General features: G+C 40.6%; 1 protein-coding gene across 7 annotated transcripts in view; it reads left to right on the top strand.

Annotated features, from left to right (window-relative positions):
• The window catches only part of ZNF516 (zinc finger protein 516), a 100,822-nt gene that overhangs the window by 34,030 nt on the left and 39,634 nt on the right, over positions 1-27,158 (top strand). For 5 of the 7 annotated variants that reach the window (XM_086894504.1, XM_086894471.1, XM_086894514.1 and 2 more), the window contains exon 2: positions 8,595-10,616. In XM_086894504.1, the coding sequence (XP_086750630.1) occupies positions 8,720-10,616 (1,897 nt within the window). In that variant the 5' untranslated portion in view covers positions 8,595-8,719. Of the gene's footprint in view, positions 1-1,204; positions 1,272-8,594; positions 10,617-27,158 lie in introns of those variants that run through there. The other 2 variants (XM_086894520.1, XM_086894489.1) reach the window with 1 other exon arrangement.

The raw sequence follows: 27,158 nt of genomic DNA, 5'->3' as shown, positions 1-27,158 counted from the left end.
TTCTTGCATTCAGGTCTTGATGTACACTGCACAAAGGCATTCCAGTTTTAGTTAGCAGTACAGCTTCTGAATTGATACAAATTGATTTCATGGCGCTGTGTGCACTTAGGGGCAGCTGAGGATGTGGTTTGTGTGATGGGGCAAACAAGAGGCAGCAAGGAGGGGTGGGAGTGTGTCTGTGTGTGCCATGTACTGCACCTCCTGTGTTTTCTGATGATCCAGCCCCTGGTCTTCCATACAATAATGTAAAAATTGCAAAAAAGTGAAGTATGTCCTTGCCATGACACTGCAAATAAAAATAGATACTTCAAAATTTTTTTACTGTTGTAAGATAGAAACTGGGCTTGGAACAGAGCATATTGACAGAAATGCCCTGCCCATACAGTTTGAAATCAGCCCCCACACTGAAGATTTAAAATGGCCATGTTACAACTCCATCTAAATTAGTCTGCAGTGGAAACCCTAACAAGATCATTAAATATAAAAGCACTACTGGATGCTGGGAAAATATTGTACTGCCCATATATATACACGCATCTCCACAGATATGCATGAATAGACAGCGTCAATGCCATCGATTTGAATAAGGAGGTAATACACAGCATTGAGGTGACTTTGCTTGTACCTAACTTATTTTTTTTTGTTTGGAACTATCAGAACTGTAAATGTTTCTTCAACTTCTAAATTTTAGGTTTAGGGAATAATAAGCCACCAAAGCAACTCCCTTGGTGGGTGTGGCCAAATAGGAAAGCATTACTGTTACACTAAAGTGAAATGGAGTGGGGGTTTTTTTTTTGTTGTTATTGGGTTTTTAAAGTTTTTTTCCCCCTTTTTTTTAGAACCTAAGCTGATGCTTATTTTCAGAATTAATGATACTGTTACAACATGTCAAAATAAGAGCTTTTGACTTGCCAATATATATCATTAATGACCCTAGGAAAAGAAAAATCACATCTGCACTGGTGCAGTTCTTGGCTTTTCTAGGGCTGATCAATAATCACATTGTGCATTCATTCCCGCTAGCCCCCCACCCTGCGAGGTCAACTTTAACTACTAGTCTTTACATTTCAGAAAAAGGACTTAGTCTGCCTTATGCATTAGTAGCATCAGTCTCAGTGTTCCCTTTGGGTCTCATTTACTGCTATGCATCCAAAAATCAGTAATTTTTTTGTTTTGTTAAATTTATTTATCTGTAATTTTTCAGGAGAGCTTTTCTGCCTTCTGGTGCTGTGCTGAGAGATCTGGGTAGAAACTGGACTCAGGATGCTGAGGTTTGCTATGGTTGTGCTATTTAAATGGATCCTCGCTTGATTGTATTGTAGCATCTGACAATGACAATGGGAGAACAACAGTTTCAGGGCCTCCTGTCTGGATGGTAACGCAGCTGCTGCAATAAAGTCTTGTTATGGTTGACCAGTCACATTTGGACAGTTATTTCTAATTAGAAGTTCTTATTTACGTTGCATTAGAAAATAGTTTGAAGCAAGCTGGTAGATGTTTGGGTGAAGTTAGTAGTTAGTTCATTTTCTCCTCCTTGCCTTGAAAGATTAATGTTGCTTTTTGTTTTGTCCTGCTGCCAGAATAAGTAGCCTTGAAAAAAAAAAAAATCTTGCCATTAAAAGAAGCTGCTTTTTTTTTTTTTTTTTTTTTTTTTCCTTTTTTTTCTTTTTTAATTTAATGTAGTGGTCTCCAGCAACTGATGTAAAATAAAGGATTACTGTGGGTAGTTTTGTCAGTGTTAGACATCACCAATAGTTTTAAGTCTTGTGATGGCATTTTGTGATTTCTGCATTGTTGGGTTTTTTTCCATGAAAGTACTAGTGTTAGTGGTTCCCCTTTTATTCATTTCTTCATATTAGGGGGAAATGTAGTTTGTTCATAATGGATTATTGATTGGTCTGTGAACAGCAGAAGCCCCAAGGCCTTGTCATCAATGGTACTTACTCTCCCAATAGTGAATGCATCGCTTCATGCAGCCATTCTCAACCTCAGTCTGTAGAATATAAGCCCGTAATTGTTACTCTTGTGCAGCACAGTTTTTAGGGAGAGGAACTCTTCATTGTCATTATGGGATTTTCCCCCTCAATTTGTTCAAAGAATAGTCCCTTTGTTTTGGTAGCGAGATAAAGCTTGTCCTGGATGTTAATGATACATTTCAATTCATTGCTTAGAATACTACAGTGTAACTAGTAAAGTACATTTCTTTGTCTCTCAGAAGACAAACAAGCACAGTACACTAAAACACAAAGTATGTACTGAGTGGGTGACGGCTCTGTGTTTCTCAACATACCCTGTAGCAGTGTGAAAACAAAATTTCCCCCCACCCAGCCTCGCTCCTGAGCTGATTCCTGAGGGACGCACAAAAAAATCTGGGTTACAGAGGTTTTGTTGACTTCATTTCGAGAGCGATCACCTCGTTGCAAATGCGTCCCTCCAGCTTTTTCAGCATTAGTGTTTTTACCTTTATTTCACGTATTCCTTCCTCTGCTAAGGGTGCGGCATCAGTTGGGAAAGGCCTGACTCTGCTTTCCTGGCTGCCGCTCGGCAGCCTGCTGCAAAATGTCATTAGCTCATGGAGGGAGAAAGACACAAAAACACATGATGTATTTGGAGAAGCTCAAAATAATATCTCAGGGTTCAGACAGCAAACTTCACAAATGGGAAGAGCTTCACCAGCTGCAGGGGAAGGCTGGTTGAAAATAATTAAACAAAAACGTTTTGCAAAATGCTGCCCAAGGATTTTAAAAGCCTGAGTGAAAATAGATTAATAGAAATTTCTTGTTTGTTTTTCCAGAAGCTTTTTATTTTTCTTTTTCGGTCCTGTGTCAGTTTTGGCAGGCTTCAACAGACTTCAGGGGATCTGTTGTCAAGATTGCTACTTCTGATAACTGAATACATTTGGAAAATTTGCCAGTCTTCTGCAACTGGTTTTGGATTTTTGGCTAGGTTTTTACTGAGTTAGTTTAGGTTACTCTCAAAAAATCCATTTAGAACTACGCTGCCTTTACCTTTATGTGCTGCAGAATGCCAGAATTTCCTGCAAATTCAGGTGCAGGCTTACTGTTTAAAGATAAGCTCATTTCTTCTGTGCTCTGGTGTAGTCTGTGGTCCATAGCCTGGTGGTATGGTCTGTAAGAGGCATTTGGGTGGGACTGGTGTGTAAATAAGGATGGCAGGATTGAGCCTTTCCTCAGGGTGACGGACCGATGACCCCCGTGGGATGTGGCTGCTCGGAAGAAGCCGTGTCCCCTCACCAAGTGAGGAGGAGGAGGAGGGCGTGCAGGTAGAGCAAGGCTGGTGTGTGTGGAGGACAGAGTCTGTAGCGTAGGGAGGAGGCACGGAGCAGGGAGAAAGGTCTCTGCGGTTCAGTGAGCTCGAAGGCTGGTGGGGCAGCTGTAAAATGTTCTCTGTCTTTTGTTCCCTTCCTGCACTTGGCCCTTGTCTGGCGTCTTTGCTCTGAATGGCAAAGCCTGTTTGGCTCTGAGGCAACCTGAGCCTTCTCAAATCGGCAGAGAGCCTCTCTCCAGGTTGCTGTTCTTCAAAAGCACAACTTCCTCAAATTCACCTAGATATTTACATGCTATGTCCTAGCATTTCATCATCTAGAAGGAATTTCAGTAAGATATTTTTCCACAAGATCATGCCTCCCATAGGTTTTCTTATTTTTGATTTTTTTTTTAAGTCCTTGTTGCTCTTGGCTGAGGAACATGGTGGCGTGATAGCGGTGTACGTTCAAACCTCTTGGAGATTAGAAGAGCGATTATTTCTCCAGTGCTTTTATCTTTCAGATGAAACTTGAAATGCACCCAGACTGAAAGCAGTTTGTTTTAAAAGATACTCTGTGCTATTTGAATAGGTCTGTGTAGCTTCCCAAATTGTATTTTCTTCTTTTTTGCTTACTGGAGAGTTTTCCCTTCTTGCCGCTATAGGTCATGCAATGTGGTTTTTAAAATCCTGTTTAATTGAGGAGAAATTTGAAAGAAATGTATAGTTTGCTTGTTCTATGTTGGAAAGGAATAATTTTGTATGTGTTTCTCTGCACTGCACAGCATATTTGTATATAAGAAATGCATTTGCAATTACTTTTCCAGTGTGGTATCTTTTGAATTATTTTTTTCTTAATTTATTCTCCCCCCACAATTTTCCTGTGTTGTTTTAATTTCAATTTCTGTTTTTATTAATTGCTTTCCAAGAGGCACAAAAGGTCCTTAGGAAGCTCTGTCTTTCCCTGTGGGCAGTCCTCAATACCTGGTTCTCTTCCAGAGTGTGAAGATGAAGAGAAGAGTAATATGTATTTCAGAGTGCTCCTATGTTACACAGAGTGCTCTCTCCCCATACTTCTGTGCATGCATCATTGCAAGGCTAAATGGAGGTCTTGCAGAAGTCGTGAGGATGATGCAGCCGTGCAGCAAGGCTACCTGCTGAGCTGCCAGCAGGGACGGGCTACCATAGCCTCTGGGAAAGCCATTGGATGATGGGGGAAAAGATGCTGGGGCTCTGTGGTTAGAACAAGTCACTTTGGTCAAATGTGCTTTTCTGAAGGGAAGCAACTGTAGCCAAGTTAGTTTTAAAAACCAGAGGAGTTTTGATGCCTAAATGTTTGAAATAGAGTAGATTCTGTCAAGTACTTGCTTTAAGCATGTAGGAAAGCTTGTTTTCCCCTTGGGGTCACCAGGGGAATAAAAAAAAGTTTGTATTTGTTCCCATGTGGGTCAAGGCAAAAAATCTAGTGAGACAATGGTTCAGGAAGAAACCTTATAACTAAAATATTTGGCTGTGCAAAGGCATTTATTTCTCAGCACACCACCCCTCCTGGTTTTGGGTCTCTGTTCATGTTTCCCTTCCATCTTGCTTTATATACCAAACTTGCATGTAAACAGTGATGGTAAGTATATTTTAAAGGCTGTAAACACCTCATAGATAGTGGTCAGCTGCTTCTTATATGAACTGCTGATTCCTAGTTCAACAAAACTTAATCTAGTTCCTGTGCCCCTCAGAGTATCACAGCTCCCCCAAGTAGGTGGGTGGCATTTGCCATAGACTGGAGTGCCATTAAAACACACAAAATATTTTTTAAGACCACATATTATTTTATGACTTACATTCACTTGTGTTTTCTTATGGCTTGCCTCTCTGCTGGTGGGGATTTCTGTGCTGTGGCAGAGGAATCTGCAGGCTGGGTGTGACTCTGCTATGGATTCTGTGTGATGAGCCAGTGCTGTGGAGCTGCTCACTGGGTGAGCTTGGACCAAAGCAGTGGAAAGCTGCTGGTTACCACCTGAAATTACTGAGAGGGGAAACACTTTCAGTAGCCTGAGGGTACGTGGAGGTGGCTGCCTTCCATGCGTGGTGCTGATGGAGAATTATTTCAGAATACTTTAAAATTTGGAATTATTTCAAAATACAACTATTTTTATCATCACAGGCAGAAAGAAACAAATATAACTATGGCAAAATCTTACACCTAATGAAGAAGTAACCGGTGTTGTTTGATTTGCCAGTTGATGTATTCCATCCATTCTGCCATCTTTGATGTTTAGTAATTAATCCTGAGGTAAAAATTATTAAGACAGAACGTTATTTTCTATTGTTAGGATTCTTTACAGGTGTTTTTTTCCCCTTATTTTGTAAGTTCAATCTTCTAAATTGAAGCTTTTTTCCAAAGTTGTAATTTTATTTAACACTTTCCAATGAACCAGCTTTGCTGTTCTGTGAAGAGACCCCTCTGGAATAATTACTTCTAATTAGCTGCTCAAATAATAGGAGGAGGGAGAAGTGAGTTAGTTATATATTTCACCAAAGCCAAAGATTGACCTCCACTGTCACTCACTATAAAGCAAGCTCAGATTGGGTGAACACACTTCATCTCCCTAGAATTTTGTCGGTGGAATATCAAACTTGAAATTTTGAGTCTTATATGTGCATGGATCCAAATAAGTCAAGTCTAGGAGTACTTGATTTCAACTTTTAAAGTCACATATTGCAGTGCATTGAGCCAGGTAAAGTAATAAAAACGAAAAAAAAAATCTCAGAATATTTTTGTGAAGACAATAGCACTTCCATTAAGTATTTTGGACTAATAAAATTATTCAGTAGGTTTTAAGTCTGACATTTTTCCCCCTCAGGCCTAATTTGATGCAGGACTAGGGGGATCTCCTGTGAGTGGCTAATACCCTTCTTATAAGTAATGCTTTCTTCATAGCCTCATTTTCATAACTAAGTTTCATTAATGAAAATGCTATAAATAATTAAAGTGAAATATGTCAAGACTAAGGCCAGGGAATCTGTGGCCAAGTAAACAAAGGGACTCTGAAGCTTTGGATCTACATGTGCTTGGACTGCTGCATGCAGCATTCTTGTCTAAGCTTGGCTCTTAAAGCGCTTTTGAACTTTCAGACAGGAAACACTGCAGAAAGTTGAGTTAAAATGGGCCCTACATTTTAAAACAAAAAAAAAAAGTCGTTAGTCTAAAAATCAGCCTGCCAGCAGAAACAGTATTCTCACTGGTGTAAGCTGTAGAAGATTAAGACTGTAGAAAACATTGTATAAAATACATGAAAAAATTAATTCCCAAAGCTTTGTATTTTTTTTTTTTTCTGAAATGGTGTGGAACATTTCAGAAGATGTCGCTTGCATATAGCGTAGTAGACTTGAACAAAAATCTGGTATTTCTTTTTATGATTTAATGACTTCTAGGTTAAATCTTTGATTATAAGACAATATGGGTTGTTACTTGGCAGTTTTAGATTAGTGGGTCAGATAAATAAGATGTTACTCTAAGTTGTTTCATCCACAGATGGGCATTATAAACTTGTATTTTCTGTTTGGCGTGTTTGTACCTTCTGGTGCAGCCACAACTTCAGTGTCTGACATCCTTTATTCACCCAGGAAATTTCTTCTGAGTCTGTCCGTCAGTTTGATTTTAAATGACTAATTTCAAAGACTGTTTTAGAGTCTGTAGTTTGTAAATGTCCTGTTCACATGGACTTCTGAATTTGAGATATCTTTCTTTTTTTCTTTTTTTATTTTCTTCTAATAATAAAAAGATGCTTCATTCAAGAAATGAAATTACTTTTGTAACTCATCCTTACATGTTATTGTCAGCTCTCTGAGGAAAAGCTAGTTTGGGTTTGATGTTGTTTGAGGACTCCTAAGATGCTAAATGGATATTAGATATGCAGAAAATCCAGCCCAGAAATGAATGTCTTGTAGCAAATAAGAGGGCTAAGAGATTAAATTAAAATGCAATGAAGTTCTTCTGTAGCCTGTGACTGAGATGAGCATTGTGACAGTCTTGCATTTTGTTCAGCTCATGCTGGTGATGTGGTTAGACTGCTTATTTACGTATTGAAGAGATTCAGAGGTGAATACAGTGAGAAATCTTAAAACATGAAGCTGTAGATCTGTAGCTCTTTGTTGAGTCATAGATGTCAAGTGATGGATGTGGGAATATATAGTCTTGTTAGTGCTCTGCATTTTTTTAACTACATTTTAAGAAGCTGATGTTTTCTTAATGTGGCAATAGATCAGTTCTCTTCATTAGAGAATGCTGTGTTCTTTGATCTTAGTCATGTGGTGTTTGTAGTCCTTAATGAGGATAGGAGGGGGGGAAGATTTTGTTTTACAGTGTAGTAATTGGAAAAGAAACAGCCTATGTGGATTTTGATTGTTGTTTTTTGCGGTGCAAAAGGTGCTGGTCTGTTTTGTCTTGTACTAAGATACTGACCTGTGCATTTATTCATGGAAAGATACGAAAATATTTAAACTTTCATTAATCTGCTCTGTTAATCAGAGTTTTTTCTTGTTTTGTTTGTTTGTTTTTGGTTAAAATTCTGTTTCATTGAGATGGGTGGTGGTGTCATTTCCTGTGTGTCATGTTGACATAAATCACGTTTGAGGTAATTTGATAGCTACGTTATCACTTTGCTTTGTTAGTGTGAGACTAAAATTTATACTTGGGGGGATTTTTTGGTTCACTGTCCAGCAGGAAATAACTTTCAGTTTTCATGAGTGCTTTGTCAGGCTCTGCATTCTTGTTTGCTCTGTAATCAAAGTACTGAGCGTCCTCAGCCCTTGCGCCTTTCTGTGCCTGCCACTTCAAGCACAGCCGAGCTGTCTGAGACACAAAGTAATGCAGTTGCCAGCAGGAATACGATACTTGCTAAAGTCTCTAGGAAAGCCTTTTATCTTTGGCAAGTAAGCATTTTACATGAAATTATACATGATGGTAAAGCCACAGATTTAAAGTGTAATAACCCCCACAAGAAATGTTTTCCTCATTTAAGGTGTATTTTTAGCCACTTCTGCCTGGTTTCGAACCAAAAAATATTTTTAAAGTTTGCACTTGGTTCAAGACACTGGTGTCAGCATATGGAAATGAGTATTTGCTCTTTTATGGATTTTACTTATTTAGTAATTATGCTTGTCATAGAATATCAACAAAAAGAGAAACTACTGCCTTTTGGTGCAATAGATTGTCATATGGTGTGCTTCTGAGTGCAGAGTGAGTGATGGAAGCCGTTGAATTCAAAACATGAATAGGTTTGAATATATTTAAGAATCTGTACATTTGTGTGATTTCGTTCTCGTTTCAGGTGATCTATGCCATCCGCTTACAGAGCACACAGAAATAAATCGGTGCTGTGGACTCTGCGGAGCAGCTGAAAGGAGAAACGCTACCCTGAGAATGAAGCAATAAAACACCTCTCTGCAGAACCGTATGATTGAAAACGCGGTCCAGCCCTCCTCTGCTGCCGGACATGCTTTTGTCCTCCTGCCCTGCTTACCCACTGTTGCAGTAATACAGATGGATCGTAGCAGAGAGGCAGAAATGGAGTTACGGAGATCCTCCAGCCCTGGCAAGCTAAGCAAGATCGACATGGATGCTGACAAGACCATGTGCCACAGCTGTTGCATCTGCGGTAAAAGTTTCCCTTTTCAGAGCTCCCTGTCGCAGCACATGAGGAAACACACAGGTGAGAAGCCCTACAAATGCCCTTACTGCGATCACAGAGCTTCCCAAAAGGGCAACCTGAAGATTCACATCCGCAGTCACAGGACAGGCACTTTAAGTCAGGGGCACGAGGCAGAGATGGGAGAGGCGCAGCTGGGGGAGATGGGCGTTTCAGAGGGCCTTGGTGGGTGCACCAGCCCCACTAAAAGCACATCTGCCTGCAACAAGATCTTGAATGGTACTGCTCAGGTCGATAGCAGCAAGATCTTGTTGAGAAGCAGCAAGAAGGAGGTCACAGAGATGGCACCAGCTGAGGAGGATGGCAAGCTGACCTCTTACCAATGCAACTTCTGCAAAAACAAATTTGAAAGGAAGAAGGACCTGGAGCAGCACCTGCACCAGGTCCACAAACCGTTCAAGTGCAGGTTGTGCAGTTACATGACCCTGAGGGAGGAGACGCTGTTAAACCACATAGAGAAAGACCATATAACAGCTCAGGTCCCCAATGGGGAGACCTACACCGAGAACTGCAAGAGCGAGCTGAATGCAGGCGAGTTCCCGTGTGAAGTCTGTGGTCAGACCTTTAGTCAAACCTGGTTCCTGAAAGCTCACATGAAAAAGCACAGGGGGTCATTTGATCACGGGTGCCATATTTGTGGCAGGAGATTCAAAGAGCCCTGGTTTCTCAAAAACCATATGAAGTCTCATGGCCCCAGGTCTGGGAGCAAAAACAAACCAAAAAATGATTTGGAGCTGATTGCCACTATCAATGACGTGATACAAGAGGAGACAATTGTGACAGGCCTATCTCTATATGAAGTTTGCACCAAGTGTGGAAATCTGTTTACAAATATGGAAAGCCTGAGAGTGCATAATGCTGTTCACTATCGTGTGCAGCCGGGCAGCACCGGGGATAAAGCTGAGGGCTTGACTGATGGGAGCCTGAGCTCCTCGGTAACCAAGCAGTTTTTCTTGCAGTGTCTCAATCTACGGCCATCTGTAGGGCTGGATAGAGTTACGAGAGGACAGCCTGGGAAAAGAGTAGCTGAGCTGGATCCGGTCAGTAGCTACCAAGCTTGGCAGCTGGCCACCAAAGGAAAAGTAGTAGAGCCCTCAGAGTATGTGAAGTATGTGGGATGGGATGAGGCCCTGGCAGATGCAGACGTGACTTACGACAAGGATAAGAGGGAGTATATCCTTGTCAACCAGGAGAAGCGCAAGCGAGACCAGGACTCACCCAGCAACCCCAAGAAGAAGAGCTGCACCGGTGGGCGCCTGGAGAAAACTGTCAGTGTCCCAGCGGGGGAGAGCTGCCCGCTTGCCCCGGGGGATCTGGACTATCGCCCTGCCTCGCGGCAGAGCCGGCGGGCCGCGCAGAACAAGTCCACCGAGTGCTTTGAGTGCGGGAAGATCTTCCGCACCTACCACCAAATGGTGCTGCACTCGCGGGTGCACCGCAAGGAGCGGAGGAGCTGCAGCGAGGGCGGGACAGCCGCCCAGCCGGACCGCTACGGCTCCAGCAGTGAGGAAGGGGACTCGGGGTCCGTCAGCGGGCCCAGCACCCCTGGCTCTGCATCCGCCCTGGAGGACTCGGCCGCCTCTGGCTTGGGAGAGGAGGGGGCTGAGGAGAGCTCGGAGGAGGGAGCAGCCAACCCCTTGCTAGGTAAGATCGCTCCCATCTTCTCCCTAGTAATTGTTGCTGGTCCCTGTGTCTCCTGGTATGGGACACAGTGATGACCAGAGGGAGGAATACGTAACATCATGTGAGAGGTTTTACAGGTCCTGTGCCAGCTGCTTGTCTCATTGTGGCAACTCGTTTCTGGTGCAGGTAATAAAAGCGAGATGACATTTTTGTAATGGGCTGGTGAACTTGTATTTTGATGAAGGACACCTGAGAAGCATTTTAGTTGCCTATAGCAACACTGTAGAGTAGGGTAGTCTTTTCCCTGGGTATCTTGGGGGCTGCTTTTGCTTAATTTATGGGTGTCCTGTGCAGTGTTAGGCCTGCAGTGCACAGGTGTAGCCTGCATAGCATAGCCCCAAAGCACATACAACTTGTTAAGCGCCAGCGTGAGAGGAGTCTCTCTCCTCTTCTCCGCTTCACTTCCCAAATTGTGTTTATAACTCCAAAGGCTATAATTAATCTCTCTGGATTAAAGCGGTCCTTTGAGCCCAATGCTACTAAATGGAACAAATTATTCTCCAAATAGCAGCAAAGTAAATATTTAAAAGAACACCGTTAAGCACTTTCGTATCTTTTTTTTTTAATCCTTTATTTTTGTTGTTCACCATGCTTTGTTTGTAATACCCTTTTAGAAATGTGAGATTAACCATTCTTTCCTTCCTAGTCCTTCTGCTGTTTTTTGTTTGTTTTCTGTTTAGTGAACAAAAACGGTTTCCTCTCATTTTCATTCCTTTTGTTGTGAAGAACATAGTTATCTATAGAGTTAAACTCATTTTCAAGACCATCGTGGATGAAGTAATCTTCACCATTGTGGAAGAGAGTGGGTTTATTCAATTACCTTGCTCTTTCAGCATATTATATAACGTTGCCTTTTCTCCTGGCTTCAGACCCCACAGCAACAAAGCAACATTTTCCAGAATTGTGAATTGCTACGTGTTTTTCATAAATTTTTGAAGCAGTGTTGGATATATTCAAATTGATCCAAGAACACCGATTTTTTTATGCCTTTTCACTTTTCCATAAAAAAACCAGCTCCAAGAAGTCTAGTGACATGCTAGATTTTTACAGATTCTTAAATACTTGCAGTATGATTACTGCACGTTTAAAAGAAGGAGAATTTGGCTTTCCCATCTTCTGTTGGATTCTTGAACACTTGAATTTCTTTATGGGTACATGCCCACTTTGTGTGCAAGTCCATCAGCTGCCACCTGAAGCACTTGGGCTCAGCTGACACAAGGTGTGGTGATAAAATTGCAGCTTTGTCTAGAGTTAAATGGGGCTGCCACGTTTCAGCAGTGTAATGTACAGTGCTGCGATAGAACCGCTGTGATGGAAAACCATCCCTCTGGAGATGGGCCCAAAACACCACAACACTTCTTCATATGAGGTTCAAATAGGAAAACTGTTCTTACATGCTTTCCCTGTTTTATTTCTAACAAGAAGAGTTGTTTCATATCTTTGCCTGTTCTGCTTCTTGCCTCGGCTCGGGCTTTGAGCCTTTGTTGCAGGAGTGAAAGGGGAGAGTTAGAGTCACGCAGCACTTTGCTGTTGTAGGAATTAAAGTTACTGGCTTAACTGATGTCAGCAACTGGAAACTCACTTCTTTCCGTACTCACTTCTTTGGTACTTTGCTTTAACTGTAAAGAAGCAGCAAATTGATGGGCCTGAATAAAGGCACATTTTGGAAAAGGGATGTATTTGCCATGATGGGCTGGGAGGGTGGCTGCTGCATTTTATATTTGCTGACATCACAGCTGAAGAGCTAATCAAGTATTTAATTGGCTAATGAGAAACATTCCAGTGCAAGAGAAATGTTGCCTATTAGTAGAGGTTATTTAACTCAAATCACTTTCTCAATGAAGGGAACATTTTTTACAAGTGATAGATTTTTTTTTTTTTTAATTTGAAAGAAGGTTTAAGGGTTTTTTTGCTTTATTGTTTTGTTGTGTTTAAAAGGAGTTTTCATAGGTAAATGTTCAAGAATAAAGTTTCCCAATTGTCTCTTTTTGGTATGCAGGTATATTGGCAGTGCCCTGGTATTGTGTACTAAGGAACTGGAGTCCTCGTGTCCAGCAAGCTCTAGGATTAATTTTACTCTTTTGCAGATTCTGTTGTAACTCAAGAAGGTGTTTTTTCCCCTTTCCCCTATGAACATTATCTTAAGGTGTACGGAATATAGGCCAGATTCTTCCCTCATTTATGTGCCTGCAAAAATGAGGTGTTCTGGTATGGCCTTGAAGCACATTTGTCCTAGAACTGCTCTAGTTTGCTATCCTTTGCTGCAGCTTTTTTTTAGTTACTCTTCCAGGTGAAGATTTTCCAGCAAGAATTGAACTCCAGCCTCATGGACAGGCTTCCCTCCCCAGTGGAGGCAGACAAGCAGGGCTTTCAGTTCCTGTTCCTGAAATGATTTCTACAGCACTTTTTTTACTTAGGCTGTAATCAGGAAAATCTCGTGCTGCTCATAAGGTTATACAATATCCGTTGGGTTTTTTTTTTCACTTTCCTATCTTTACTCTTTCTTTCCCCCTTTGACGCATTACTACGTTATCCTGTGTCAGAAAAGGGCCTTGAGATTGCTGAGTATTGAATGTTGTGGCCTTGACTCGGCTGAAAGTATTTCTTTGTGCATTTAATTCTTCATAATCTGAGGAGTGCTGTTGACACACGGTGTCTCGCAGCAGGGAAGCTGGCAGGGCACCTCTATGGGGTTAGCCCCCTTAGGTATGGGGGCTGAGGGTGGCAGGAGCAGGGAAGTATTGGCAGGGCTCACTGGGAGAAGAGCAAGAATTGGGGTTGAGAGCCTCCAGGGCAGGCACGCCTTTGTTCTTAACATGTCGAGTAACATCACGATTTCTCAGGCACCAGGGTGTAGCGTTGCAGACCCAGTTTATCAGCTGCCGGGGGTAAACCGGCTGACTACAAAGTGTACTTCATCTGGTTGGAGGGAGGGTGAAAACAAGTTTTCTAGAGTTACACTTAGTGTACTGTGTGATACCTGTCATGCAGAGCTCATGCGTGAAGTATTTGTGCTTTGTGTGGCAGCTGTGTGGGAAGAGGTGGCTCAGAGCACGTTTGCTTTGTTGAGACCAGATTTTGAATATTTTTGAGGTGTTCCTGCCCCAGATGATTCCTCATTTTTATTTATTATTCAAGCCACTTGCCAAACTGTACCTGAATGTCCACTGAGTTGCATCCAAACTTGTGTGAACCATCTGTAGGTTGTTGCTCACCTCTTCCCCAAATTGAGGTTGGTTTTTTTTTTTCATGATTTTCATTTTTCCCTGAAAAGAACCCCAAATATATGACTGAGAGAGTAGAGAGGAATTATATATGTGTTGATAAAAGTGAGAGGAAAACACTATTTTTATAATCTTCCAGCCTCTCACCTGAAATGTAGTTTTAGATATATCACAGTAATTTGGTGGTTAGTATTTTTAAGGCATGAGCCCCTTAATTTCCATGGTGGTTTTAGCGGTGAAGGTGTTCAGGTTGTTACATTAGGCTCTATGTCAGTCCTGAAATGAAGAAGGAAGAACAATTTTTGAGTCTGTGGCTGCTGTTGGCAGGTGGAAAGATGAGGAAAATAAGCGAAAAGAATTTAAATACCTCTTGATACTTGGCAAGTATGTAGTAAAAGCACAGACCTGAGATAGCCCATCCAGTGAGGAAGTGCTATAAAGGTGATACTTCTTCTTGCATGTAAGTGTCAGTCTGGGGTCAAAGTAAATGTTAAAATTTAATCTAGGAGGGGAAAACAAAGAAAAGAAAAAAGAAAAGGAGAGTTTATCTAGGAATAAAGGAGAGGAATGCTGCTTCTAGCATGGCAGCGTCAGGGAAGAACATCATGGAAAGGAGAGGATGTATCACCTTGGAATGCTGCTTCCAGTGAAAACAGTCTTGTCTATTTTATTTTAGAATAGACATTCCTAATTTTTCCTTTATCTCCTGCCTCTGCTCTCCCTTCTCTTAGTCTTTTTTGCCCTTCTGTTGGACTCATCTGATTTTTTGAAATGCTTTAAGTAGAGACTGATTCTCTTGTCTTGGACACATGCTGTTTCTGCTACATTGGCCACTGCAGGAAGGGACTGACTGTGAGTGAGGACTCTTGTACTGGGCCCTATACCAATACTGCTCTCAGCCCAGGGAGCTCATGGCCTGACTGAGGTGGACACAAGACTGCAGAATATAAAACAACTCAAACAGTGAATACAAAACAGTGCTGTGTGTCTGTGTTTGGTTTACATCAGGAATCACTGGTGGTGTGGGGGGACCTGCTTAGAACATGAGCACCATGGAGGAGTGGGATGAGGTGGGAGTGAGGTGCAGGCTGGAGAGAAAAGAGAATGGGGGAAGGCAGAGAGAAGCAGGATCTCAGTGAAGGGAGCTGAGCACCATGATGAGGTTTCAAGTGGGATAGGGGGCTGAGGAGAGGTGTGCAGTGGCAGTGGACTTCAGACCCTCCAAGGCAGTTGCCAGCATGCTGGGTGACTTGCACCATGACAGGCTCATGGTGTGCTGTGCTCAGGTGGGTGACTCCAAGAGGATTTCCATGTGAAAACCAGAAGGTCTGAACCTCTTCCTTCGTGTTTGTCACATTTTAAAAACCCTTAGAAGAGCGTGGCCAGAGACTGATTTAGGATCTTTTTCAGTAAACTGAAGAAAAGATGACTGCCTGTGAACTGTTTGCAGGTTATACAGTCTTGGGGATGTAACACATACCATTTATCCCAGGCCTGTTATATGAAAATGCTATATATAAACTGGAATACTTGAATAGAAACATAGCATTAGCAGGTCCTGTGGAATAGAAACATAACATTAGCAGGTCCTGTGGAAGAAGAGTAGGGGAACTTTATAAAGCATAAATTTGGACTTTGTTTTGCTCAGATATTAATTATAACAAGTCCAAGAGCTGGAACTTTATTGAAAAGTTAATATTTTCAGAAGTCTTTTGATGTTAAATAATTCAAAAGTAAAAGTTGTTTAGAGTTGGTTTAATATTTTAGTAAAGCAGCAGGGCTGTAATTTGTGGGAGGAAAGCAACAGTAAGAATAAAACAGCTAACCAAGTGAAATTAGAAAAATGAAAATGTATAGTAATTCCAGAGAACAGAGCTAGTTCTAGTAGATGTTTTCTGGTGCCAGCATGAGTGTATGGAACACTGCCACTATCCAGTACCAGGACTTCATTGTTCTTACATGAAAAAGTGTTCCTCTGTGTGCAAGGGGAGGTCTCTCCACTATGTAAAAATCAAACATTTTTACGACGTATCTTGATTAATTGCACTTCAGATGCTTCACATGCCAGACTCTCACTGTAAATCCCACAGTATCGTGCTGCTAAAGGCAGTGCTCTTGGAACATTTTACACCAAATGATATCTTGTTCTGTATGTGCAGTCTTTAAGTATGTTTGTTGTTTAGCATGTTTAGTTTGCTGAAGGAGCATATAACAAATGGTAGAATGTTTCAATGCTGGACAATTGGTAACTATTGCCCCAGGCTTCCAGGAAATAAGGCAGTTTCAAGAAGGAACAGTGTCTCAGAACTGTGAAGATAAGAGTGTTATGCTGCGATTACACCAGTTAATCTGGGCATTGCTGAGGGGTGGTTGTTGGAATATAAAACCCTTTCAGCTTTGCAACTTAAACTGATTCTTTGGATTCATAACTTTGGTGAGATCAGTGAAACTCTGGGACATCTAAAAGGTGATTAAAACCTCCCTTGGCAGGTGCACCTCGCACACATGAAGTTGCTTGCCCCTTCTGTATTTTAGGCTGATGGTGGGAGCTATGCTTCAAGAAACCCAGATGCAGGAAGTGTTTGATTGGAACAGGGCAGCAATGCTTGGGTATAAAACAGCCTGTACCCTTTAATGCTCTTCATTAACCTGACATCATACTAAGGAACATGCAACGATTGCCCTGCAGGAATCCTAGATAAATTCCACTGTGTTCCTGATTACCATGCTTTGCTCTGCATTACCAAGGTCTGTTTTACTCGGTCCCATGTAAGATGAGTGGCCAGCAGGAGCATTAAACATCAGTTCAAGTTCCTCTTAAAATGGGGTGTGGTGCTGAGGAACAGATAACATACAGTCCACTCAAGTCAGAGTTAAGGATTGCTCACTGAGCTTGGGATACTTGAGTAGATTAATGACTCCTCATGACAGAGGTTGCCTTTATTGTTGCTCAGAGACAATTCCTTATGCAGCATTTTGAAGTTATTAGACTAACTGTAGCACTACTTTCACTTCTTGTAAAAAATTCAGTGATGGTGTTAAGTGCAGAATAACTTTGTGCAAGTCAAAGATACTTCTGCTGTATTTAGCTTTGATTGTTAGTGTTCCTTATTTTCAGGTTACCGTATGCAATAACAAGTGACACAGTGAGATAGAAGTATTATTTAGGGAGTTCATTGTAGCTGTACTTCTGTAATATGAGTGACCAAAACACATCTCAGCTTGGAAGAAAAATAGTGCAAGATGCTAAGAGAGAGATAGGTTTACCCAGCCTTCATTTTATCTCTTAGGAAGCAAGGGAAGTGAGTGTGGTTTCTTAAAGGTAGGTGATAGGAGGATAAGCTTTGCCCAAGATGATTTCTTCATACTACTGCTTTCACTGTTTTTGGAAATGTTGTCCCAGGAGCTGCTTCAAAGGATTGCTTGTTTTGTCTTGTCTTTGTTTAGTCCTTCCTGAGCTGTCAGTCAGCATTCCACGCTTACCATATGCTAGTATTTAAAAAAAAATATAAATTTCCTAGAGTGTGGAAAGCTATTGGCCATCTTAGTTTCAGTTAGTGCATTCAGAAATACCCCTTTAGGTTTAAGTCAGTTACATGGGGCTTCCAGTGTTCATACTAGGCTTTTAGCTCTTCTGTAAATATGATAAGTGTCTGCATATATGCACTTGGAAACGTATCTGTATAGAACCTCAGTTTTAACAAACTCCTCAATTCTTGACACCTGCCTTGGCCTTGCTGCCTTGTAAAAGTCAATTTAGCATCTCTGGTAATTCTTTGTACTGGATGTTTCTATTACATCAAACTGTAGTGTTGCAAATACTGCTTTGTGACATTTGTAGTCAAAAGATCACATTGTGTAGTGCTTTTGTTTTCAAGTAGTTCCTGATCAGTGAGTGAGGACTGCCTTTACAGGCAGAGAAAATTGTGATGGTAGCATTTTAATGTGGTAGTTCCATGACCATGCTTAGTGGGATTCCACTGATCTGTAAATGACTGCTAACGAGGGGCTTGTATAAATGTCTTTAATGTTAAATCTTTTTGCTGTTCTTAACATTATGGTTCCGTTTGCCCTCCATTGCGAGTCAGGTTTTCTTTTTTAGGGCACTAGGCACTCACAGTGGATGGGGTGGGCTGAGTCCTGCGGGAGCTGAAATGTGGGGGAGTCCCAGAGCTGCACAGGGTATAAAAGTAATGTGTGGTTGAGCCTAGCACTGGTAGATAATTTGTTTAGCGCAGGTGTGTTTTACAAATACAAGTTTTACTAGGTCTCACTTGACTTCACTTTATTACGTTTTAACCCAGTAGTCTCATTCAGGCACTGGATTACTTGACTGTGAAAGGGCCTGTCTGTGGTACCAGTCGTACCAGTAAACATCAAGAGCAACTTTGCTGCAGTTAAGGGAGCCCTTTATGATGGGAACATCGATGGCTTTTCTTACTCTCAGTTTTCTTTTGATTGCCTACAAGATTGATCATCAGCAAGTCTGTATTTTTTAGACATGAAAAGCATATAGTGAATTTTATTGAAACTGTGGAGGAAAACTTTTGAGTTTTGCATTATAATTTTCAGTGCCTTAGGCCCTGAATGAGACTTTCGGATCTTTGTACTTGGTGCGTGATTGCTGCTGTCCCGTATTTTGTAACAGACAGATAGACATTATTTTCAATGCCTGAATGGATTTGTAAATGTGTAGGGAACTTACTTTCATGGTGAATTTGTTTTTCTTGTTTATAGACAGCATGGGTTTGAACTGGAAAATTGCAGAATACTTTGGCCCTGATACAGCAACAGTTATAACTGCTGGCTTGATTTTAAGCATACGAGCAGTCAGATTGGAATCATTGTTAACTGCTTTGTTGAACCACTTGGCACCTAATGGCTTGAGATTAGAGAAGAATAGGGAAATCTTTCTTTTCTGTAATCAATGCCAGTGTAAATTGCATATCCTGAAATGCACCGTAGCATGCAAACTTTACAGGGAATAAGGCTAGGGGAGGAGTAAGTCTCAGAGTTGTCTTTTGTGGATACTCTGTTGATGGATTCAGTTACGCTTTAGCAATGCTAGGGGCAAAAATCCAACCCTTCATCCTTTTAAAGTGCAGAATCTCTATTGAGAAAGTGTCCATGTGAAAGACAAAAGTACTCGCTCAGTTGATGATCATTGTAACTTCGATACGGGTGCTTACTTAACATGGATTTAGAGCATGAGATACTCATCCTTGTACAGGACCCATGGGGGAAGATCTGCCCTCCTGCTTTCAGAACTTTGTTTTCCAGGTTGGTAGTCTCAAACCTCAGTTATTACTTCATTATCTCTGTTACTTCAAATAACAGAAATACAAATACCCATTAAAATTATTGGTTTTGTCATGTAACAGGTATAAAGCTAAAAAGTTTTAGTTTTGTTTGGGAGACAGAAGTTAGGATTTACTCCAAGTCAGATCTCCTTTTTTTTTTTTTACTTTTTAATTTTTTTTAAAGGATGCAAAATCACAGATTTTATTTATTTATTTAAAGACTAAATGTAGGGTTAGTTTGTAATATAAGGCACTCCCAGACCTTGTGTTTCTTTGAGATAACAAATTCATCAGGCAGTTGAAGGCATCAGCTACACCTAACAGCACTTCAGAGGTGTGTGTTATCTTAGGGTAGCATATGTCTTGTGATGTCTTATTGCTTAAATAGCATTTGAGGCAAGCTGTTGTCAGCAGAACCTAAATATTTGACGGGGGGAAAAAAGCATAACCACAAGGGAAATATATGGGATCTTTGGGAAATGTGAACCTCAGGTCTAAAGGGCCTTTTTTTTTTTTTTTTTTTCATTTTTCCCTCACCTCTCTCTTTCTGTGAAATATTTTCTGGGTGTTTTGACAGTAGAGGTCTTTCACCAGTGTCATGATTGTGAAAGACTGCATGCAATGACTTAGGATGATAATGGGATATAAAAGACTTCATCTCTTCCTATGCCTGCTGTACCCCAAGGTAGTGGAGCATATGCTGTGTTTCCTTGTTGCCTTCTGCATGTTTTGGTAGGTATGTAGCACTATTGAAACAGGGGAATGATCAGTTTTCCGTGATTTGGCCTTTATTCAGTAGGTAGTAAAACCCTTTTTTACTAGATGACAAAGCAAACGGATCTGTCTCTTCCCTTAAAAGAGAATTCAGGAAGTACAGTTTACACTGCACATGGAACATATTAATCCTAAACCCCTTATAATACTTTGCAGAAGTTTCTTGTCCTTGCACATGTCTGTATCCACATGCACAGCAATTTCCCAGGAATGTCTTAACCTTAAGTACTGCTGAAGCCTGGAGAAGCCTTAAAAATAGCCAAACACAGAATGACAAGTGAAGTTGTAACAGGAAAAAATTAATCTTTACTTGGATTGTTCTGGGACAACAAAATGGGTGCACATAAGTGAGGATCACTTACTTGCTACTGTAATGCTAAATGTATTTGACAAGGAAGCCTCAGTGCTGTTATTTGTGTGGAAGTAGGGAGTGTTGTGCTTTTTAAAGTTTAATACACACAGACTTGGCACATCAGTTATGATTCAAACATAATAATATAATTTTGCAAATTATTAGAATTTTTTATCTTAGGTATTATCAGCATGCAAATGTCTAATACTAAGGCTTATAATGGAAATAAAGTGCTATTAACTCATAATGAAGTTTTTATGTGCCAAGTAAGATTTTATGCTATACTGACCTTTCTTGGCCAATTCTATTAGAGCAAGATTGTCTTAAAAAAAAAAAAAAAGTATCTTGGAATATATTCAGTAAGTTGAAATACTGACTTCACTCAACCAAGGCATCATGTAAAGTAGTCTTCATAAAGTATTTACTCAAATTCCAGTTCTGCAACTTTCTCTGAGGTCTTTAGAAGCCAAAAGGAAAGAAACCTGATACCTAGGGAGGAAAGGAAAGTTGGAAAGGGCCAAAACCATAATGTGATTAAAAAGTCCATCAAGCAGAAAAAGGTTTGAGAAAGGAAAGACAAAAATTCAGAAACTGTGTGAATTATGTAACAAGTATAGATAAATAGATCTAAATGGTAAAAAAATGATGCTTTACTATTAGAGGTGCATCCAAATGATCTAAACAGCTTCTTCTCTCGTTGGTAGTTCCACGCAGACCTCTGCTGCTGACAGCTCTCCAGAGATGCCTGTCATAGTGGGCAGTGGGAGCCGTGCTAAAGCACAAGCCAGCAATGTGGTTTTCTGCAGTAACTGACCTGTCTGTGCACGTGTTTGATCGGATTCATGGTGTCAAGATTACCTCACAGCGTATACTCTGTAGGATAAGCAGTCTGTATTTTTTCTGCTGAGGGTCCCAGCTGGGAGTGAGCCAAAGTGCCATTTCATGATGTATCCCAGTGTTGCTGTGGGCAAACTGGGCGCTCAGGCTGGTGCAGCCGAGAGTTGGGTGATGGATGGGACCTAGCTGGGGGTACTGTCCTCTGATGCAACCATCACGTGTTTGTGAGCTTGAAGAAAGTGATAGAAGAATTTGTCTTGAAGGGTCTGGATTTCAGGCTCTTGTCAGCTGCAAACCATAGGTGGTTTATGTAGGAGTGGGGAGCCTTAGGAGCAGCCTTGGAAAAAAGTAGAATCAATGTCACAAGGGAGTAGGCTGTAGGTAAAAGCATGCTGTGTTTGCATAAAATGGTGTCACAGTGTTGGCTTACTAATTGGCTTACTATCCCCTTATCCATGAGGATAGCCAAGGCTTGGAGCAGCATGTGCCAGGGAGGTTGGCACACTGTGGGAATTCATCCTATGTGGTCACAGCTGGCATTTGGGAACAGAGTACTGTTGAAAGGAAGGAAATAAGTGACCACGGAGAAAAAGTGTAGCATTAAAGACGAAGGTGCTCAGTGTCATCCTGCTCACCTTAGGAGGTGGGAGTGAACTGGGGAAGGAGGTCACACAGTGCCTCTGCTGCAGCCCTGCGTGAGCAGTCCCAGTGTCTGAAGCTGTGTGCAGCGGCAGAGAAGGTGAAAGAAAAGCAGGTAAAGTTTCTTTTGGGTCCTGAGAACAGTAGAAATGGAAAAGAGATGGAGGAGTGATAGGGAGACATACTAATGAGGGATTCCAGTTTGGTATGTTGCATTTCTTAATGTCTCACCTTGCAGATCACATGGATAATGATGTTCCTTTGTACCTTTTCATCTGAGTGCTGTGGCAGGAGATAATTGTTATATTTGGAGAAATCCTTAGAAAACATTTGTACCTCTATCTCTGTTCCGCTTTTCTGGTGTGTGGGGAAAAGAATGAAATATATTTTTATCAAAAGTGTTATTGAATGAAAGATTGAAAATGATAAATTGCTGGACTATGAAAACATGATTACTTAAAACTGGTGTGACTGGACCTCTTAGCTTAAATGTAGCATGTAATTTCAAAGGCACTAAAGCCAGATGGATAACTTGCCCCAGATGTTTAGATTCAGTGAAGCAATCACACATGGTGTTTTGAAAAAAGTTGCCTATACCCTAGTAATGGTATTTTGTGAATAATACTGTAATTTCAGACACATTTCTTTGCCTGTATTTTTCACACAAATAAATTGGCACCCGTGGCAAGCACAATGTTTGTCAAACTAGCTTCAAAATCTTAATGTGCTGCTTTCTTGTTACGGTGGCTTGAAAGTACTTCCTCTGTTTCTTTAATGGAATTAACAGCTTGTTGAGAGCTAAGGTTGTATGTAGGATTCATAATCAGTTTTGTTTATGCAGAATATTTTATTTTCTGCCTTTCTTCCATTTTGGGGGGCATTTATATATTAACAGAACTTCCATTAACTCCTGCTGTTTATTCTTTATCCTTAAGCTAAAGCCCTTGTTGTAGCATCACAGTGTTGACCCTGAAACCAATTGCTGTGCATAACATAGAGAGGATGATGAGGCTTATATTGCAGCTATTGTTTTCCAGTAGTCCTGGTGTATATAATTGTTGTAGTGCAGTAGAATAACTCCATTTAAGAACTTTGTGACACTACCTGGCCAAAGCCAGTAATAAAAACAATAAAAAATAGGCTCCTTTGCTGATCTCTTGTTTTACAGTGCCAAGAGCACGGCTGGGAAAGCTGCAGCATTCTTCCTGCATTTGGAGAGTCGGGATGTTCTCCATTAGTTTTGATGTCTGTCGCTTCCCTGGAAGTGAGCGCATGTGTAAATGCGATACAGATGTTTATGAAAGCTTAATTGTGCCCCTCTCTACTTTAAGCTTCGGTGCTGTTCTGTTTTGATGCTCACCCTCCCACCCAAAAAGACTTTTCCTGAGAAGAGAAGGGAAACAGTTTTCCCATTCCTCTCTTACTCAAGAATTAATTATATTCTGCACTGTGACTACACCTCAGCAAAAGCTGAATGGAAAAAACAAGACTCCTGACAAAAAAGCGGAAGTTTTTAGGCGAGCTTAGATTTTCTATTCTTTCTTAGGACTTGGAAGTCCTTACTGATTTCAGCCAAAGGAAGAAATCCCACTCTGAGGTTATGTTTCATCCATGTGCTTTGTTTCTGAGAGAGCTTAAATCCTCATGTTTGGTTGCAGGTCGTTGACAGCCAACTTGGTTAAGTTGTCACAGGTGCAACTGTAGGCAGCCAGCAGGAACTGAAGAAACACGGGTAATCCCACTTAGGAAATCCCCCAGTAGCTTGGTGCTCCTTTGAGGCAGAGCACCACAAGTACAGTTAGTGGCAGTTAGGGGAAAAAAAAGGAAGAAAAGAAATCCTTGCTCATGAATCAAAATTAAAGCGATACACACTTCTCTAATTTCTGGGGTTACTATGTTGTCACTGCTCTTCCTACAGACTCCTGAAACCAAAGAAGAAATTGCTTGATCATTGTCTTTAACTAATACTGTACTCTGGTTCTGGGATGCCAGATATGCAGTCAGACTGGATGAACCCGTTTAATTTTATTCTGCCGTATTTGTTTTTGCTGTATTTATTTCTTTGTATGCCTTTGTACCCGTTGAGTTTTCATGCTTTCACAATCAGCAGTGTAATCTCTTCCCTCTTTATTTGTGCCCCCCTAATACAGCAAAATGAAACAAGCTATTTTTTCAAGATGTCTGAGACCCAATTTGTTTATATTTTCAGATAAGCAATAACAAGAAAAGTCTCATAATTTTGGTGAATAACTGTAGCATAGATTTTTTGATTTTTTTTTTGTTGTTGTTGTTACCTAAATCATGAGGTAATGAGATTGTCAAAATCTGGTTCTAAACTAACAGGGCTTGTAACCTATGTTTGTGAAAGACAATTAACTGAGCAGATCCAAGACAATTTTGGTGTTTGTTGTTTTTAGAGGTTTTTTTCCCCAGAGAGGGAGCTTCCTGTCTTTCTAGAAAAAGGGTCAGCTTTTCTAGGGAGGAAGAAGTATGTGAAATGCATTATTTCATGTAATTTAAAAAAGAAAAAAAAAAAAAAGCAGTAGTTTACCAGCTTCTGTTGGTTAAATTTATTTTTTTTTCCCTTTTTCCTTGTATCTTTTAAGGACATGGCTTAAATTTTCACAGAATTACATATATGATTTTTTTCTATTAGAAGGAGGCAGGGTCACAATGTCACAGAATCATTTTCAAGTGGAAAGCTTGGCAAAGTCCCCAAGGGAAAAATAAAAGAAAAGTTTAAACAGGGATCAAAACAGAGAATTAAGGAGTAGATAATGGTATATCTGAGAGCTGTGAAAGTGTTAATGACCAAAATCTTCCAGAAGGATTTCCCACTGCATGTTATCATTTTCAAGTTTACAGCTGTGTCTAATTACCTAAAACTGATGTACAGTGCAATTAATGCTGCATCTCAAGAGCCAGGTAACGGGGCAGCTGACCACCTATGTGAGCAAATAACCCAATATCTGCTCAGTCTGGGTGAACAAATGCATGAGGAGCATATTCAGATGTTCACAGACCTTTGCAGTCCCAGCCTCTGAGCCAGTGCCATTCCCTGCCCTCAGACTGGACACAGATGCATGGAAGTGAAAAAAGAGCAGAGAGAGAAAAAGCTAGTCAGTCAGGAGAATAGTGTCTAAAGTTCAGGGAAAACATTTCTAGATTCTGTTTCAAGCCATAAATAAAATAATACAGCAAATAGTTACTGCAAAAATAGAAGCAATCTGACTTTTTAAAATTTCTGAACAGCTGATATCATGACCTTGTATTCTTTGTTATTTATGGAAATCTGTTACTTGCCAGACTGTGAAAATGGCTGCCTGCTTGTATATATATTATTTTTGAATTGTTTATAAGCCAGCAGCCACATTTTAACTAAAAGTTTAATAAAAATATGAAAGATGGAAAAGACAACATCTCTTTATTAATACCTAGATATGAAACTATTTCAATACTTTAAACATTCAAATCATTTGTGTGAAACAAAAAGGCTGGAAAAGCTTTCCCAAATAAATGACTGTCATCAAAGCTTCTTTCCATATAAGGCTCCTATTTCAGCTCCAGGCCTAGCTAAAAAGAACAGAAATACATGATCATCACATAATTAATAAATTAGTCCCTTCTGATGGTGTAGTAATTTTACTAGGCTTTCTTTAAAGTGCAGTTAGTTATTTTCCTACATTATGAAGTTCATTTGAGCTTAAAATCTTGTATTTTGCTCTGCTGTTGTAAGGGAAAACTAATCTTAATAACTGATTTACTAAATGCTGCTGTTTGTATTTGCCTGTCCATGTCAAGTATCACATGGGCATTTTAACTAGCTGAGGAATTATGTGGAAGCGACAGAGTTAAGTGAGTGATAAATTACTTGTTTGCTATCAAATCTGTTTCCCTCTGTCTTGTTTTCACCTCACCCTGCCGCCATACCAACCGCTCAGCCAATTCAGCTGTAAATTTCTTAGTGGAAACTATTCAGTCTCTTCAACTGCCCTGTCTCCAAACCAGTATTTCAGACCAAATTCCAGACTTGCCTGGAAAAAGCAACCACTGACTGTACATGTGCAAAATGTCTACAGCCTGACCACTACACGCAAGCTGTTGAACAAGAGCTCGGTCTGAGAAAAATATTTTAAAGTGAAGATGGGAGTGGGATTGGGTTTTGCCGTTTACATGCAGGAAGCATGAGAGAAGAGGCTCTGCTGGTGTGTTCAGGCAGGATGTTAATTAGTTTCTGGTCAAAATGTGGCTCCACTGAGTTGGTGGAAAGGTTGACTGACAGGTTGTAAAAAGTCAAGTATAAGACCGGTATTACTGATCTTGGAGTCTGCAAGTCCGAAGTATGCAGCCTCCAGAGCTCAGTCAAAACAAACAAAATTTATCTCTGGGAGAGAAAAGGTGGAGATTTGTCTTCTTCAGGCTGGTTTCTTAACAGGCTGAGTTGGGGAGTGGATGGCTTTTGGCAAGGAAAGTTTGAGTTTGTCAAAAATACTGTAGCATTTTTTTGCTTCTGTCAGACAGAAGCCTAAGAACTGTGCTGTCTACAGAATATGTACTACCACTTTGCCAAAGCCCAAACAGGTTTTTTGACAATCCTTATGCTTCCAGTATACCCTGACCTGCCTTATATGCAAAGAGAGTGCCTTAAGGCTGGTGTCTAGACAGAGCCTTGTATTTCAGCAAAGGGAATTAAAAGTAGGCTGATACCCCTAAATTTGCAGAGAAAGCTGTATTTTGGCTACCTGCCTCTCATATTTATTGGAAAAAATGGTCCATTTTTTGTTGATTCCTGGGATGTGCAGAGATAGGGAAGGCATTTCAGGTGTTGCTTGTCAGGATGTAACTATATCATGGTTATTTCAAATGCCACTGCTGAACTGCTGTTGTCAAGATTAAAAAGTGAGGCTGCTGTTTGTAGACAATCCTATTCCATATCTCAGGCGTCATTGTTGTAAAGGATTATTCTGCCCTTACAAACCGTACAAAGGCAGCTCAGTGAGCTTGACCTTAAATCTAAAATGAAATTATGATCCGTTCTGCACCCTGCAGTACGGACGGAGAGAGTCAGGATGGTGATTCTTCAGGTCAGTCACGGTGAATTATAAGTAAATAAACAAGGCACTAGTTAGTAGGACTGTTTGTAGTTAGTAGATGCTTATTTGGTGTATTAACCTTGCTCCAAATTTGAAAGGTGTGCTGCCATTTGCTGCCATTAGAATTAATACCATCACGGTGTAAGTTACTTGGGTAATGTCTGTTTCAGGGTTAATACAGTGTAGGTCATATTGCAAATCTCAGTTCCTCAAACAACCAGTGTATTCATATGGTATTCATATGTGTTCTCGGTTTATTATTTACTCATTTTACAAGTAACATC

Source organism: Cyanistes caeruleus, chromosome 1 (genome assembly GCF_971803275.1).
Source record: "Cyanistes caeruleus chromosome 1, bCyaCae1.hap1.1, whole genome shotgun sequence".
Lineage (NCBI taxonomy): Eukaryota > Metazoa > Chordata > Aves > Passeriformes > Paridae > Cyanistes > Cyanistes caeruleus.
The sequence above is the reverse complement of the archived record's forward strand: the minus strand, read 5'-3'. Positions and strand labels throughout refer to the sequence as shown.